Genomic DNA, 14,994 nt, shown 5'->3' with positions numbered 1-14,994 from the left:
CCCCCCCGTCGTCACTGCACGACAATCCGCCTCAATTTACATATGTTTTAACACTAAGATTTGGAAGCGCGGAGGCTTTCTGAAGCCTTTTTGTTGCGTTTTGTTTTAACCCACCTCCCCCCACCCCCCCCATACTGGGCCTCACTTTGGTTCTAAGGGCCGGGTTGCGGAATCGCAGATCCAAATCCTTGCAAATGAACTACACCCTCCCCCAAACGAGGAAGGAGTTGTTGGGTGTTTTTTTTTTTTTCCTTCCGTTTTCTTTTAATGGCCTTGCAGCCCTCTGTGTGGCCCTGTTCCCTATGAATAATTGCTTCACTGTTTTTCCTGAGGGCTTATGTTTGTGAGACTGTAAGGTGCTAGGTTCTTCATTTTCCATTTCCCAGACAGGAAATTAAGCTTTTCCCTCCATTCGAACTTTAAAAAAACAAAACAAAACATAGTGTGTTTGTGAAAAACGAACCCCCAAATAGCCCATATTTTTTATCTAATTAACCTGAACCTTTCTTTAGCTCAGCGGGTAGAATCTTTTATAGGGAGGGCCTGGAAAGATGATGTTTTTGTGTTTGTTCTTGATGAGGGCTACTTTCCCTTTCTGAGCCTCAGTTTTCTCTTAAATAAGGGGAGGGGGAGGTTTGGGTGACCTATACAAGGCAATGGTGATTAGCCTTGTACTATCTTAAATAGAAAAGTGAAGTTAGGAAACTGGTTTGTAAGGCGGGCTCCTGGCTATAGACAGGCCAGGTTTGAATAAAAGCAGCATTGAAGGAAGAGGGAAAAAAGTCATCCCAAACCAGATTCTTGGGGATTATAATGGAAATATACAGTTTGGGGAATCGTACACTTACTTCATCTCTTAGGGACTGTATTATATTGTCTTTCAATTTTTGTTCTTTACGACTTTACCTAAATGCTTCAGAAAAAGTATGCCATGTGTCTTCATTTTTGGCAGAATGTCTACCAAGACAGCTTTTCCTTTTTGTAAATCACGAGTGGAAACTGTCTTTGGCCATATTACTCCTATAGAAAAGCTATTCTAAGCCGGTGAGCAGTTTTAGGAATAAAATCACATATACTCAGATAAAAAAAAAATCATAGAAAACAGGGATGAAGTGTGTTTAGGTTTTTATTTCCTTAAGAATTTGAAGGATTTTTGCCTTTATAAACTAAAAGAAATGGTAAAATGGAAATGGGCTGATTCCAGTGCTAATTTTGAAAAGAATATTCTGAAATAAGCCAAGAACTAGAGAGTAGAAATTGAATGAATAAAATCCCCCATTGGAACTTGAGTTTTGTGAAGGAAGATGTAAAAATTGCATATTCCTTAAATGGATTGATTTTATGCTATCTCTTGGGGGGGAAAAAAACAACTAAAACTCCTGTCAATGTTTCTAAGATATCAGTTTTGAATGAAAAACATTGTTTGCTTTTAAATTTTTGTAAGATTCAAAACACCCAGAAACGATCAGTAACATGAGACTTTATTATTAATCAGTAGGTCAGTTTGAAAAACCTGGTGTCAGAGACGGGCAGCTTTTAAAAAGTGCATCTCTAACTCAAACAGATTTTTAAAATGGTTTTCTGAGTAGGCAATTAAAAAAATGTGTAAGCTAAGTCAAAGAATTAAAAATTAATAGCTAAAGTACACAGATGGGAAAAATAGATATGTCAGAAAATGTACAGATGTGTTTAGGTAACAGACAATTTCTTGAAAATAAATTTCTAAATCAAACTGAAAATACACGTTTAAGTCAACATTAAAAATATTTTGTGTGTTATGCCATTTAAAATGTTACATACTTATACTAGTCTGACTAACGTCTTTCTTAGATCATAAGCAATCAGATCATTTAAAATATTTTATAGTCAATTCAGACTATCTAAAACATAGATTTTGCAATTAAAGAAAAATGGTTTGCCTAAGTTAGAATTAAAAAGAAAACACGTTTTAATTGTGTGCATTAAAAAAACACATGGCATGTCATAAATGTCTGAAGTGTTTAGGGGTGAAGTATTATATCTTCAGCTTGCTTACAGTTGACTACGGAAACGGTTTCTACACACATGTGCACACACACAATCAAACATGGCATGATGTTAATGGGACTAAGTAGAGGGTACAGTTTTTTCAACTTTCCTGGAAGTTGGAAAAGTGTTACAGCCATTTTGGGGGAAAACCCTTGTCCAACACAATTTTTCAAAACTTTATTGAATAACTCATGGAATGTTTTTCACTGCATTTCTAGCTCATAAAAATTTTAAAACCTCATTTCTGACTTCATAAATTTCAAAACCTTTTAGCAAATCAAACAAAACTATAGCTGTCAAATTTGAATATGGGCTGGGTCTTAGGTGATAGTAAGAAATTATTAGCTAAACTAATTAATTAATTTTGTTAGGTCTACTGAAATGTTTAGGAGTGAAATGTCAAAATATCACTTCATATTCTTAATCTCCCCAATAAGGGAAACAAATAAGGCCAAGTGTTACTAATTGTTAAGTATAGTGATGAGTATGTGGAGGATGTTATACCGTTTTACATACTTTCCTGTATGTTTGAAAATAAAATAAATAAAATAAATAAAAACTTAAAATATATACCTGTCATGTTAAAAACATGAGAAAAAAATTAAAAGGAGACAATTGGCAAACATTTACCTAAAACTCAGGTAATAAAAAGGAAGTTTAACTAAAGTTTAACTTAATTAAAAAAATTATAACCTGAAATTTCTAGTTCCTAGTTAGAGGGAAAAGCTGTAGAAGTTTATTTTGGTTTGTGTTTTTGTTCTCTCACACACAACTGAAAATAAATGATATTTAAAGTAATAGTTGTTTTTTGTTTTTGTGTTTTCGCTTTCAACCTGAATTTTCACATCCTTATTCAAGGAAAAAGCTGTGGAAATTGGTTGTAAAGTGGGGTGTGTGTGTGTGTCTGTCTGTCTCATTTTTTATTGATAGATAGGGCTTTAGGCACCTATAGGCATCTAAAACCCTATCACTCAAAAAATTTAAACATGCATTTTTTTTTTTTGCACCCTGGTTTGAGGAAAAAACTAGAAATTGGTTGGTGGGGTTATTGTAGGTTACCTATAAGTGCATACTAAAACAGTTTTATGCAGCATTCACACAAATATGTCAAAGCTAAACAGGAATTTAAGGAGGATGTTTAGTGACAAAATAAACAATAAGTCTTAAGGGCCAGAAGGGACCTAAAGGCCTTTGACCCAGCATCCTGACTGATAAACCTATGCCTGCGATAGGAAATTCCAGCCGCCAGCCCGTCACTCTGCCCCTTGTACAACCAAAAATGCCTGCCCGTATTAACCCCAACTACGTCCGTATGTTGCATCCTGTGACTCTAGCTCTGGCCCTGGCCCCTGAGGGTCCCTGACACCGGAAGCCCCCTGCTTTCTTCTGCATAATCGCCCTGCAGCCTTCTCGGTCCTCCAAGCCTTCTCTAGCTCAGCCTGCTGGGCTCAGACAGCGAGGTTAAGGTTTTTTGCCAATGAATGAAGTCTAGTTTTTCTGTGGCCTTTTAAAGTTCAGCACCCAGAACTGAACAAAATTCTACTTAGTTGTGTTCTTGGTTTTGTTGATATTAATGAAGCTAATTGTTAAAAACACTGGGGTTTGACTTTTAGATTATCAGCCAGCAGAATGCAGTTGTTGGCATTTCTCATTCATTCTGTTTTGGCCTCAGTTTTGATGCCCCATCATGCTTCTGCCTCAGGGCAGCATGAAATAAAGGAAAGCGCGTTGGACTCCAAGTCTGGGAATTTAGGGCTAAGTCTCACTCTGGCTGCTGACTCCAACTGTGTCTTTAGGCAAGCTTTTAATCTCTTTAGACATCTTTTGCCTTATATGTAAATTGAGGGGTTTGAGTTAGGTGGTTTCTGGTGGCCTTGTGGGTTCAACAGTACTTTCTAAACTCTGTTTTAATACATTATTTCTCCTGACCAAGCCATGGTGGCCTTAGCTTTAAATTTAAAAAGGAGAAATACATAGTCAACAACAGCAAAAATCCTTAGAAGTAGCACCAGCACGGTGCAGAAGTAATTTTGACGTTCTGTCAGCCAAGGGCAGGTTTTAAGGCAGCACCCCATTCAGGCAGTTACAGGCAGCTTGGCTTCAAGACACTGAAATGAATTGACCAAGTTAAATAAGCATCCCTCAAAATGTGTCAAGTCCTGAATGAATGAAAAGTAGCTGCTGAGTTGCTGCTGGGATCTGATGAGGTGCTGTGTGAGTTCCTTTGATCTGGAGTGGGATAATAGAGGGATGGCAGGCACTTGGGTAGTGTTTACTGCCTAATCTATTCTCTGCTTTAAAATAATGCATAATCCATAAATGGAAGCTCAAGTTAATTGGTCTTAGATTAGTTTGAAACTAGCACATTAGTTTTAATTAAACATGGTGTGCTTTAGGGGGAAAAAAAAGAAACTAAGGATTAACTATGGCTGTTAAGAATCCGAGGCCCTCCTTCAGCCTTGACTGCAGTGTTGGCTGAGATTTATTGAGCCTTTACTGTGTGCCCGGCCCTGGGCTCAGCCCTTTCCGTGCGGGGCCTCGTGCTCCCCTCCCAGAGCTCTTGTCAGATAGGAGCCCTTGTTCTTCCCACCATCCAGATAAGGAAACTGAGCTTTCAGGAGTTCGGAAACTCGCCCGGTATTGCCCACCTCACAGGTTGGGGAGCTGGGATGGGAACTGAGGCAAACTGGCCCGAGTCCTTGCTACTCTAGTGAGCCACGGGGGATCTGACTGCTTTTCCAGGGCTTTTGCTGCGGGTCCTGGAAAATAATGTGAGGACCCATTGTTTAAAAAAATTTTTTCTTAAAATGGGATAGCATCATCCTTTATCTCACTTTACAACCATACATAGTCCATTTTTCACTCGCATTTTGAAGGTCCTAAGTTTTAGTCCAGGCTGAGTCTGTTGGAAAATTAGTTCTCTGCCTTTGGAATCCAACTATGAAATCATTGTATATTTCTCTTTAGATCTATTTGTTTTTCTGCTTCTAAAGATTCCATTTGAGCAGTGAGGCTTACTTGAGAATAAGGGTACTTTGTTGGATAAAAGTGAAGCAAACTTTTATTTTGGCAGCAACGGAAATAAAGTAAATATCACTATAGCATAGACCTGTGTTTCCAACTCATTTTACTCAACTTTTCCAGACATCCTGAGTAAATACAGATGGGTTTCCACTTATTTTTCAGTTTTATGTAGAAAGTTCTTTAGACTATAAATTCCACATGCTACTTGGAGTTTTCAGTATTTGCTTGATTATATGCCATTGGCAGGTCAGAAACCTAGATTTAGACATTATAAAGATTTAGAAGGTGATGATGTGTAGTAACGTGTTTTCATTTGGCTGTATTTTGGATTTTCCTGATGGTAATTCTAAATGTTTGAATTCAGGACTTGACAAAATTTTCTGGAATTTGGTGGCGGAGGGTGGGGGGGGGGGGTTTGAAAGCCTTCTGTTTTTAGGTAGCAAAATTGGGGGGTGAGGGGCGGTTCTTCCAAAAGATGACCTGAATTTAATTCCTGAGGTGGTGTGGTGGTAGCTACCATTCCCTGAATTGTTAATAAAATGAGAGAGGCTGGAAGGTGGGGTGGACAGAGGCCTGAACACCTGGCTCTGTCCCCTCCTTAGCCATTAACGGGCTCTGTGACTGGGGGAATGGATTTATACATTCACAAGCTTGCTTTTCTTATTTGTAAAAACAGAGCCGTATCTAGCCTAGATACGGCTTTAACCTCTTATCAGCTAGTAATTGTCGACACCCAGAGATCGGGGTGTGGGCTTGGTTAATAACCCAGAGGACAGGCTGGTGTGGAGCACAGCCCCAGCTGTGGTTGGCAGGAAGCCGCGTGAGGCTCAATGCCAGGGTGCTGCTGAGCGGCCATGTGCACGCTGGCTGGGACGCCCGAGTTAGGGGCTTGCCTGGGTCGTGTTTTATTAATCGAAACACTTCATGCTTTCTTGCTGAAAGTGTTGTTGAGCTTTTAAAAAAATGAAAACATTTGAAAGTAAAAGGTAATTAAGTCAGATTTCCATTTTACACTATCTTCTCTATTAATATCTTCTAGCACTCCAGCTATGGCAGGGTATGTGTAGAATAGAGTTCTCTTTTGCCCTCATAGCAAATGGCAGAAGGATTGAAGAGGACTTTGGCTTTCTATAATGTCAGCTAATTGAATTTGTACACGGAGGAATGCTTGTTTGATTACATTTTTAGTGCTGTCATTGTATAATAATGTTTTAGCCCTTATAGACCAGTTTTATTTGCACTATTAGTTTTTAAATAAAGAAGTTATGTTTTTAATTTTCTAAATTTATTGTTAAGCATTAAAAAAAATCAAGTTAATTATTGAAATTCACCACTAGCTATTTCAGTGATCAATACTGTAAAAAAAAAAAAAGACCTAGTTGTTTAGATGATCTATCATTAGTAAATGTCTGTTCAGAAGATAAGAGTTCCACGTTGATCTAAAAAGGAACCTTTAGTTTTAAATTGAAACTTAATCCTCTTCCTTCCTTAAAAAAAAAAAATCTCTCCTTAACTATTTGATTTGTTTTGTTGACTTGCTTTTGTAATAGCTTTAGAAATAACTATGTGCTTTCTAGACTAATGGTAGCATGCACCTCCTCGCAGTGGGAAGGGTTTTTCTTTTGCCACCTGTGTCTCTCTCCGAGGGTAGTGCCTTCCGGCTTGCTTATTGCCACGGAGAAAGCCCGCACTGCGGGACTGAATGTGTAGGGACTTTACACATGTGGTCACTCAAATATCTGAATACAGCCATAGCCAATTTTTGTGGGTTGTCCATTTTCTAATTTTGCTGCATTTGCAGGACTGATTTACTCGTTCAAACGTACATTTATTTGACATGGTGAAATTGCAGTTGAGCTTTGCTCTTCTTATTTTAGCTTCCTAAAGGAAACTTAGACTATTGTATGTGATATTTGATATTTATGAAACAGATTGGTATTGCTTTTTAGTGAAACTAAAGCAAGTGTGTTTTATTCACTTCTGTTGTATTTTGAATTTTGCAACTATTTATTGTTTGTTTTGTATTCCTGTCATTTCCAAAACAATCACAGTAAATAAAAATAAAACATGTTGATATAGCTTTTTTTTAAAAAAAAGGAAGACTCGTAAAGAGGAGATTTTTTAAATGCCTTGGTTAGTGAGGGGATCTTTATTTTTAGTCAACTTTATTGAAGATCTAAGTGTTTTGCCAACTGACCGTACCTTATCTGTCTGTCTGTCCCCATCCTGCTTCCTTTTTGCTGTCCCTAACTGGATGGGTCTCGTGGGAACCACATATCTCTTCAGGAGCTGGATGAGGTATTGTGTTTTGAATATTTTTGTATGTTCATAAAATTATGCCTGTTTTTCTGAAGTCTTTGGTCATATATACAATGCTAACAGAGCTCACACACATTTTAGCATTTGTTTGGATGCCTTATAACTGCTGTATTTAACAATTTAACACTTTAGGATGTATTGAATAGATTTCCACACCAAGTGAACTGATGATTTAGAGACGTGTTTAGGAACGTTATTTACTACTCTTGGGAAGGTGGCTCAACTTCAAAAGCAGTAGAGGCTGAACATTTTCTTGAACTTAAAATAAGCCAGGTTGTTTTTCAGCCTCTGTGTGTGTGTGTGTGTGTGTGTGTGTGTGTGTGTGTGTGTGTGTGTGTGTGTCTGCCTTGGTTTCTGAGAGATGGGTAGTGCTGAGGTTGCTCAGGTGGCACGTAAAGGACATGCTGTCTGGCAGAAGCCCTGAGGAGGAGGACAGAAAGCCACCGACCTGTGAGGGGTCTTCACGGTCACTGCTTAGGATGGAGCAGGTGGCCTGAGTTTGTGCTGAGTCAATCAGTGCGTGGTCCCACACCTGCCCACTTGCTAGCAGCATGCTTTCATGACTCATTAGCGATTCACCCAGAAGATGGAGAGTGCATATTCGTAGCACTTGATTGCGGTGGCGCCAATAAAAGAGGTGAAGAAAAAGGAAACTCAACCGTGATCGTGAATTTTGCGTTTCTGTTCCCCGTTTCAGCAGTGAAGGGGTGAAAATATTTTGCCTGATGGTAGACCTTTGAAAAAGAGTAATGGGGAGGGGAAGTGTTTTTGTTTTTGTTTGTTTGAATTTAGAGATATGAATAGCGAGTAGGATCAGGGTGACTGTCATCAAAACTAGTAGATTAAGACCTACCTGTAGGCTCTACAAACCTTAACTAGTGGGTAATGACACCAGATGGCGGGACCTGAATACCGTTCATTGAGCGCTGGGCCTGTAAATTAACTAGCATGTCAGATTCTCTGTTCCTGTTAGAGTGCAGCCCGCCGTGGGGACTGCGGGACGGGAAGCCCCCGACACTGCGCCCCGTGGGAAGGCATGGACAGTGTGATTCCCGCCCTTTTTTTTTTTTTAAGAAAAATAATTCATTCATGCTTGTGTGTACTTAGAGAATTTCTGAAAAGAGATACAAGTAACTTAACAGTGTAGACCTTCTAGGAACCGTCTGGGATGGAAGAGAGAAACTTCCTTTGTATTGCAAACTTTTTTCTTAGGTTGGATATATATTTTTAAACCACGTGCATGTATTACTTTTGTCATTAAAAAACCATTAGTATTTAAAAACAAACCCTTGGCTAGTTGCTCATTGAGCCAGGTACCTGGCTGAGGACGCCGCCGCCATCGCTGGCCTGGGTACTGGGCCCTGGAGACATGAGAACTCACTTCAGCTCACACATAGCAAAGCGAAGCATCTCTGGGGAACAGCAGACAGACGTGGCTGGCGTTGCTTACCAGACTAAAAGCGTTAAGGCTTGGGAGCTTGGCGATGGATGTCCCCTTACTGAACACTTGGGAATAGGGAACTTGTGGCCCCTAAAGGAAGTGTATGATGGGAAATAGCAAACAATAGGACCCCCATAGGTCGAAGAAACATTTGAATACTTTTTACCCCAGGGGCCCGCCCATCAGTGGTCATATTGACTGGGGGGGGGGGGCTCTGCTGTCTCAGCTGATCTCCAGCCTTTCTGCTTTCTCTTCAGCCCGCAGGCTTCAGAAACTGGCCCCCACTGCAGGAACTAGCAGAGCTTTCTGCTTTCCTGTTCCTAGCTTCCGGGTGTTTAAACGGGGTCTCCACATTCTGTTATCAGAGACCCTGAATGGAGAGCCACCTTCACCATCACACCCGCTTCACGCGCGTGCCGTTAAGAGTTCTCTGAACTCAGTTTTGTGTTTCCACCCTGGGTGTGCAGGGCCACTTCGTCCCCTTGAGGACTCCACTTGCCCCGTCTTGTCCTTTATCCCAAACCATTCTGTCTCTTCTGAGTTAGCGTTCAGGTCTGTACATGACATATTTTGTTTACTTCCTTCCTTCCTTCATTCATTGCATCTATTTATCGTTGACTCATTCAGCTAATTATAATTGTACAGCTATTACTGCTGAGTGCCGGGTGCAGAACTAGGAGCTGGAGAGGTGTCCAGAGCCTTGCTTCGCCAAGGCTGCAGCAGGACTTCGATCCCATGTCTTGTGGGAGTCGTAAAAGTGACCCCCCGCTCGTGGCGTGGGTTAGATGGAAGCCCCAGGAAGGTGAGGCCTGAGCAGACTTTTGACGGCTGCGCTTGGGCCTCCTGGAGTACAGCCATCCGGTGGCTTCCTGCCGTCTGTCCTCATGAGTTTGTCATTCTCCTACTCAGGCCAACTCCACAATCTGCATCCTGGGGACCCCAGCCTGCATTCCCCTCCGGAAATGCTGAGGAGGGGGCTCACCCCCCTCCCCACTTCAGTCCTCTCGGGAGAGTGTCCGCCCTCCTTGCTTTCTGCTCTAACCTGGTCCCTCCCTCCTATGACAGTTCTCTCCCAGGTTGTTGGGTTTTTAAAACTCAAAAAAGGAAGTATCAAAAAATGGCAAGCTCCCAAACCACATAGCCTGAGGAGGGCAGGGTGAAAAGTGGGGACATGGCAGCCACGGACGGGGCACACTGGTCACCCTGCTGAGGGTAGCCTTGAGAAAGTCTCCGAACCCGGCTGGGCCTCAGGCTCTGTCTGTAAAGCAGAGCCATCCCATCCGCCTGCAGGTTTGTTGTTGGGACGAAAAGGATCAAGTCAGTGGAAGGCCGGCGCTGACAGGTTTCCGGGTGAGAAAAACGAGGATCCATCACACTAGCAACATTTATACCTGGGTGGTGTGAGTCTCAGACTTTTTTATTTCTATAGTTTCTGCACATTTAAAATGTCTATTTTGAGTATTTATTGTTTTATAATCAAAAAAAGTAAACACTATTTTCAAGCTATCACAGATTTTCAAAACTATAGTGCTGACACCCCGATGCTCTTTCACCCGCGTGCTTATTCACGCCCTCGGAGAACGAGCTTCCTGAACCTGATTGTCTATCAGCGAAGTCATGGAGCCTGCTGAGCCCAGCGAGTTCACCTGGGGTCTGACGCCATCGTGCGTGCTGCTCGAGCGGCTCACGTGCAGCAAGACTGCCAGGCCGTAATTTTCTTTTCTTTTTTTTTTAAAGATTTTTTTTTTTAATTGGGGAATTGGGGGGATGGGAACAGTGCTGGGGAATTGGGGGAAGGGGAACAGACCCTCATATGTGGGATCCGAACCGGGGCCCTCTGGCGTGCCAAGCCAGCTCTTAACCATCGCGCCACTCGGCCGGCCCCAGGCCGTAATTTTCAACGTCCCTTCTGGACTTTTAAAATGGTCATTGCCACAGAGAATCTAGAATTTTCAGTGTTGCTTCTTATTAGTGATGCATTATGGCTGGACTTCATTTATTTTTTCTAATCTCTACAGAAGCTTGCCATGTCTTCAGTCTTACAGTTCACTATATCAGCCTTCTCATAAAAACAGGATTTTATAAAAAAGTAGCAAGGCTGTATATTTGGAACAGTAAGATTTATAAGGGTGTGTGTGTGTGTGTGTGTGTGTGTGTGTGTGTGTGTGTGTTCGTGTGTTCGTGTGTTCGTGCTCCTTCTATAGATCAAGAACGTGTCCATACTCTCTGGTACTCTTCAGAGGCACAAATGTCAACGTCTGAAGTGGATCAAGGGCAAAAGATAACTTTCGTGAAACTAGCAGGAAGCCTTTGGGGTGTGCCGTTTTGAGCATCTTGGAGTTTCCCTGCACTGCTCACGTTGAGTTCGATGGCTCTGGGTTCGAGCAGTGCACCCCCATAGTTCTTGGAGGCCAGAACTACTAATGAAAAAGACAAGATTCTTAAACTCTTAATTCTCCTAAGTTTTTATTTTTTTAAAAAAATCTCATTTAACAAATATGGAAAGATTTTTTTTTACTTTAGAAGCACAAGTTCATTTAAGAAAAGCTTTGATGAGCAATGTCATTTATTTGGAGGGGGGACTAAACTGAAATTCAGTGAGGATAAAGTGCAGAGAATTAAGAGTCTGGCAGTTTCCTAAGGTCTCTGTTGACCAGGATGGCAAGTTGAAAACGGATATATCCTGGATCTTAAAAAAACATTTTTAAATGGTAAGTGAGATTTCCAAAGTCAAAAGGGTGATTGTTTTGCACTTAAAAATGTATTTTTATGTTCATATTTGTTTCCATTGTAAATAATTGACATTGCTCTTCAATTGTGTTTTCCTTTCCCAAAACATAGTCTTTAAGAAAAAAGTACATACTGTGATACATTACAAATCCACACCAATACAATGAATGACACATTTCTTCTGAGTAGAGCTGCAGTTCTTTATCACGATGAGCTGGTGCTATAGACTATATCGGAAAGAGGAGAAATTGTTCCCTGTTTAAAGACTGTGGTCCCAAAGAATCAGCTGTTCTCTCTTGCTGACAAAATCCTGGTGCGCGGTGTGCGGACACGGGGGCCAGCTAGATGGGCCGGCATCTGCCCCCTTCACGTAGGAATAGGACACTTAACCGTGTTCTCCCCAGTTTGATTCATGTGCCTTTTGGGGGTGGGGGACTCATCTATTCTATAAAATGAAGTATTGCTTAAAAGAGTTTAATCCACTTCAACTAACTTTTCATATGTGATTTAAAATTTCTCATTTGTTTCAGATGAAGATACTAATTACTATGCGGATGGGTTTAGATGAATAGCACCTCAGTACATCTTTTTCAGTTTAATGTATATTCGTAAACAGAAAAAACAGTACAAAATAAGATCATGAGTTGAAAAACTATAAACGAAACATTATTATTTCTCTATTGAAATATGGTGTGATAATAAAACATAGTGGGTGAGATAATAAACTGGCGTAGTGGAGACACTGACCCATGGAGAGAGGTATATTAGGTTTCGCTTCATATACACGGTGGAGGTTTAAGTTCACATTCTGCTCCTGTGAGGCAGCAGCTCTGTCCAGCACCTGCTGTGTAGCTGGTAGATGCTGGGAGGTAGGCGTGTGGTTTGTTCCTTGTGCCCTGGTCAGTGTACCCTCCACACCTCTTGGTGACTTTGGAGCGGGACTTTTGAGGAGTAAACAGCTCTGCCTCTCGTTGTGTGTGCCCGCTGTGTGTGGGACAGGTGTGTGCCCGTCCCTGCATCTACAGATGGTCAGCCAGGGAGGCTGCTGCTGGCTGACATTTACGTGGTGAGGGAAGGATATGGATCGGAGGACCATGTTTTGTGTAGTTTTGTAGTTTTAATCCAAGGGCTTGTTGTCCTGATTTGTTTCCTCAGCCAATTGCAAGTATATTTCATGGGCCTGCCAAAGTGATTGGCAGCTTGTGGAGTGGACGGGGCCTCTGGAGTCAGCCAACCCAGGTTTTAATCTGTCACTAATAGCTTTGTGACCTTGGGCAAGGTACTTAACTTTTCCCATTTTCCTCATTTGTAGATTGGAATCATAGTTCCTAGCTCACCTAGTTTTTATGAGGATAGAAAGCATAAAAAGAAGGTAGAATTCCTATTAGTGAACTCTTAAAAACAAACAAGGTGGCCCTGGTGGAGGAGGACCACCCCACTGAGCCGGGTGGCTGACACACCCTTTTGTTTAAGACCTGAAATGACGGCTGGGCCTGCGCCACCTGCGGCTCCCGCGTGGCGCTGGACGCTGGTGGCCTTAATCACAGGGTAGCGGAGCGGTGATGGGGTCCTGGTCCCTTCAGTGAGGTCAGTGCGCAAGACGTGCTCCCCGAATCCACAGAATGCCCTAAGAAACCGGGTGCAGGGGGGAACAGACGCAAGATACCCAGTTGCTTTCAGGAATTTTGCTGTAAATGCCCTGTTCAGAATTTAGGGCTTAGTATTTGAATGCTTTTAATCTAGGCTTTTTTCTTATGTGATATATTTTTTTTCCCTCATCTGTGGATTTTAAATTTTTGTCTTGTTCCTTTATTGTTCGAAAAGCAAGCAGGCATTTGCTGAATGAATGAAAAAGTAAATTTAGATAAATGCAGGCAAGCGGGGAAAAGGGCAATATAAATTCCTCACCCAATTTTGCGGTGTGATTTAGGAAATTTACCAAGTATTGCCTATAAAGGACTTTCATATGCTGTTTTCCATTATTTTTTGGCTCTTTTGAAACTGGCAATTATAAATTCTGAGCTCCAGAGGGCACGTCAGGATCCTTTCAACCCCCTCACTGCCTCCAGGCAAGGGAACGCTTCCCTCCCTGTTGAAGGTCTAAGGCAACAGGTTACGTAGGTAAACAAGAGCTATCGATATCCTTTCAAAGTAAGTGGAAACATTGCCTGTAGACATGTAACCGAAGAAAGGAAATGACAGCGGAAGACTGCATTGAGATTTAAGGATTCTTTTGCCAAATGGTGGATAATTTGCTAACTGTTTAAGCAGTTCTTTCACCCATTGTAACACATGGTTGATGAGCTTGTGACTAATTAACTGGATCCAGCCCTATTTGCAAAATAAGCTAAATGTGTGTTAGTAAATCCTGCGACTAATGAAAATTGTGTATTAGCTTCATTCATAGTCTGGTATTTTCTTTTTAACTTGTGTCTGATCATGTTAACTTTTGAGGTTCATGCCATTCTATCATATCCTACTACCAGCACTGAGAGGTCCTTCTTTTCAGGACCTTTGGTTGACTTTCTCATTACATTTCGATAGCCAGATCAAGTCAAATTCGTGTTCACAAACATGTCCAAGGAAATTAAGAGCTGGTGTGTGAAAAGACAGGAAAACAGTTCCAAATCTTACCAGTGTCCAAAGCACGTTTATGGTGCAGGCAAGTGCATTCACTCCTCCATGTCTGTGTTTTCTTAGGGAGCGACCCTTGCAGGGGGGCAAGTGTGAGCTTACCTAAAGTGAACCGCAATGACTTTTGTCCTGTTCCTCTATCTCCCTGTAGCTCGCCGACGATCGTATGGCTCTGGTGTCAGGCATTAGCTTGGACCCAGAAGCAGCAATTGGCGTAACAAAACTGTCACCTCCTAAATGGGTGGATGGAGTGGATGAAGTAAGTTGAATGTTCGTTTCACACTATCTTATTTGTATAAGTAATTACGGCATTAGCATGTTTTCAGATATTTGCCGTAAGAACTGACGGGGCTACCCTTGGCTGTGTCCCTGGGGAGACGAGCTTCGGAGTGTTCAGTTCCCACACGAGAAGGGGGAGTGGGTGTGTGTGTGTCGGTGGTCTTGCCCCGGTGGTGAGTACCTGAGCTCCAGACAGAAGCTGAAGAACTATGGAACGAGGAGGAGTGGTGTTTGAATGAAAAGTGGCTCACTCCTCAGCCAGCCTACGAGTTGGCTGAAAACAACTGTGTGCTCTGAGGGTAGCTGGTGGTCTCAGCGGCAGGTGGGTACCTGGCTGGCATTAGTGGAGCTCTGGTGATTCCGTTGGTTTAGATCCAGTACGATGTCGGCCGGATTAAGCAGAAGATGAAGGAATTAGCCATCCTTCATGACCAGCATTTGAACAGACCCACCCTGGATGACAGCAGTGACCAGGAGCATGCCATTGAAATAACCACCCAGGAGATCACTCAGGTGAGGCGGGATGGACTCCTGGGGGG

The 14,994-nt window shown here is 41.9% G+C and overlaps 1 protein-coding gene across 5 annotated transcripts in view; it reads left to right on the top strand.

Moving 5' to 3' along the window:
- STX16 (syntaxin 16) overlaps nucleotides 1–14,994 on the top strand; it is a 25,506-nt gene that overhangs the window by 1,173 nt on the left and 9,339 nt on the right. For 2 of the 5 annotated variants that reach the window (XM_019637232.1, XM_019637235.1), the window contains exons 2-4: nucleotides 7,339–7,350; nucleotides 14,328–14,435; nucleotides 14,828–14,968. In XM_019637232.1, coding sequence (XP_019492777.1) covers nucleotides 7,339–7,350; nucleotides 14,328–14,435; nucleotides 14,828–14,968 — 261 coding nt within the window. Of the gene's footprint in view, nucleotides 1–7,338; nucleotides 7,351–14,086; nucleotides 14,205–14,327; nucleotides 14,436–14,827; nucleotides 14,969–14,994 lie in introns of all 5 variants that reach the window. The other 3 variants (XM_019637233.1, XM_019637236.1, XM_019637237.1) reach the window with 2 other exon arrangements.

This window comes from Hipposideros armiger, unplaced genomic scaffold (assembly GCF_001890085.2).
Source record: "Hipposideros armiger isolate ML-2016 unplaced genomic scaffold, ASM189008v1 scaffold_32, whole genome shotgun sequence".
Taxonomy (NCBI): domain Eukaryota; kingdom Metazoa; phylum Chordata; class Mammalia; order Chiroptera; family Hipposideridae; genus Hipposideros; species Hipposideros armiger.
This window is presented reverse-complemented; position numbering and strand designations above follow the sequence as displayed.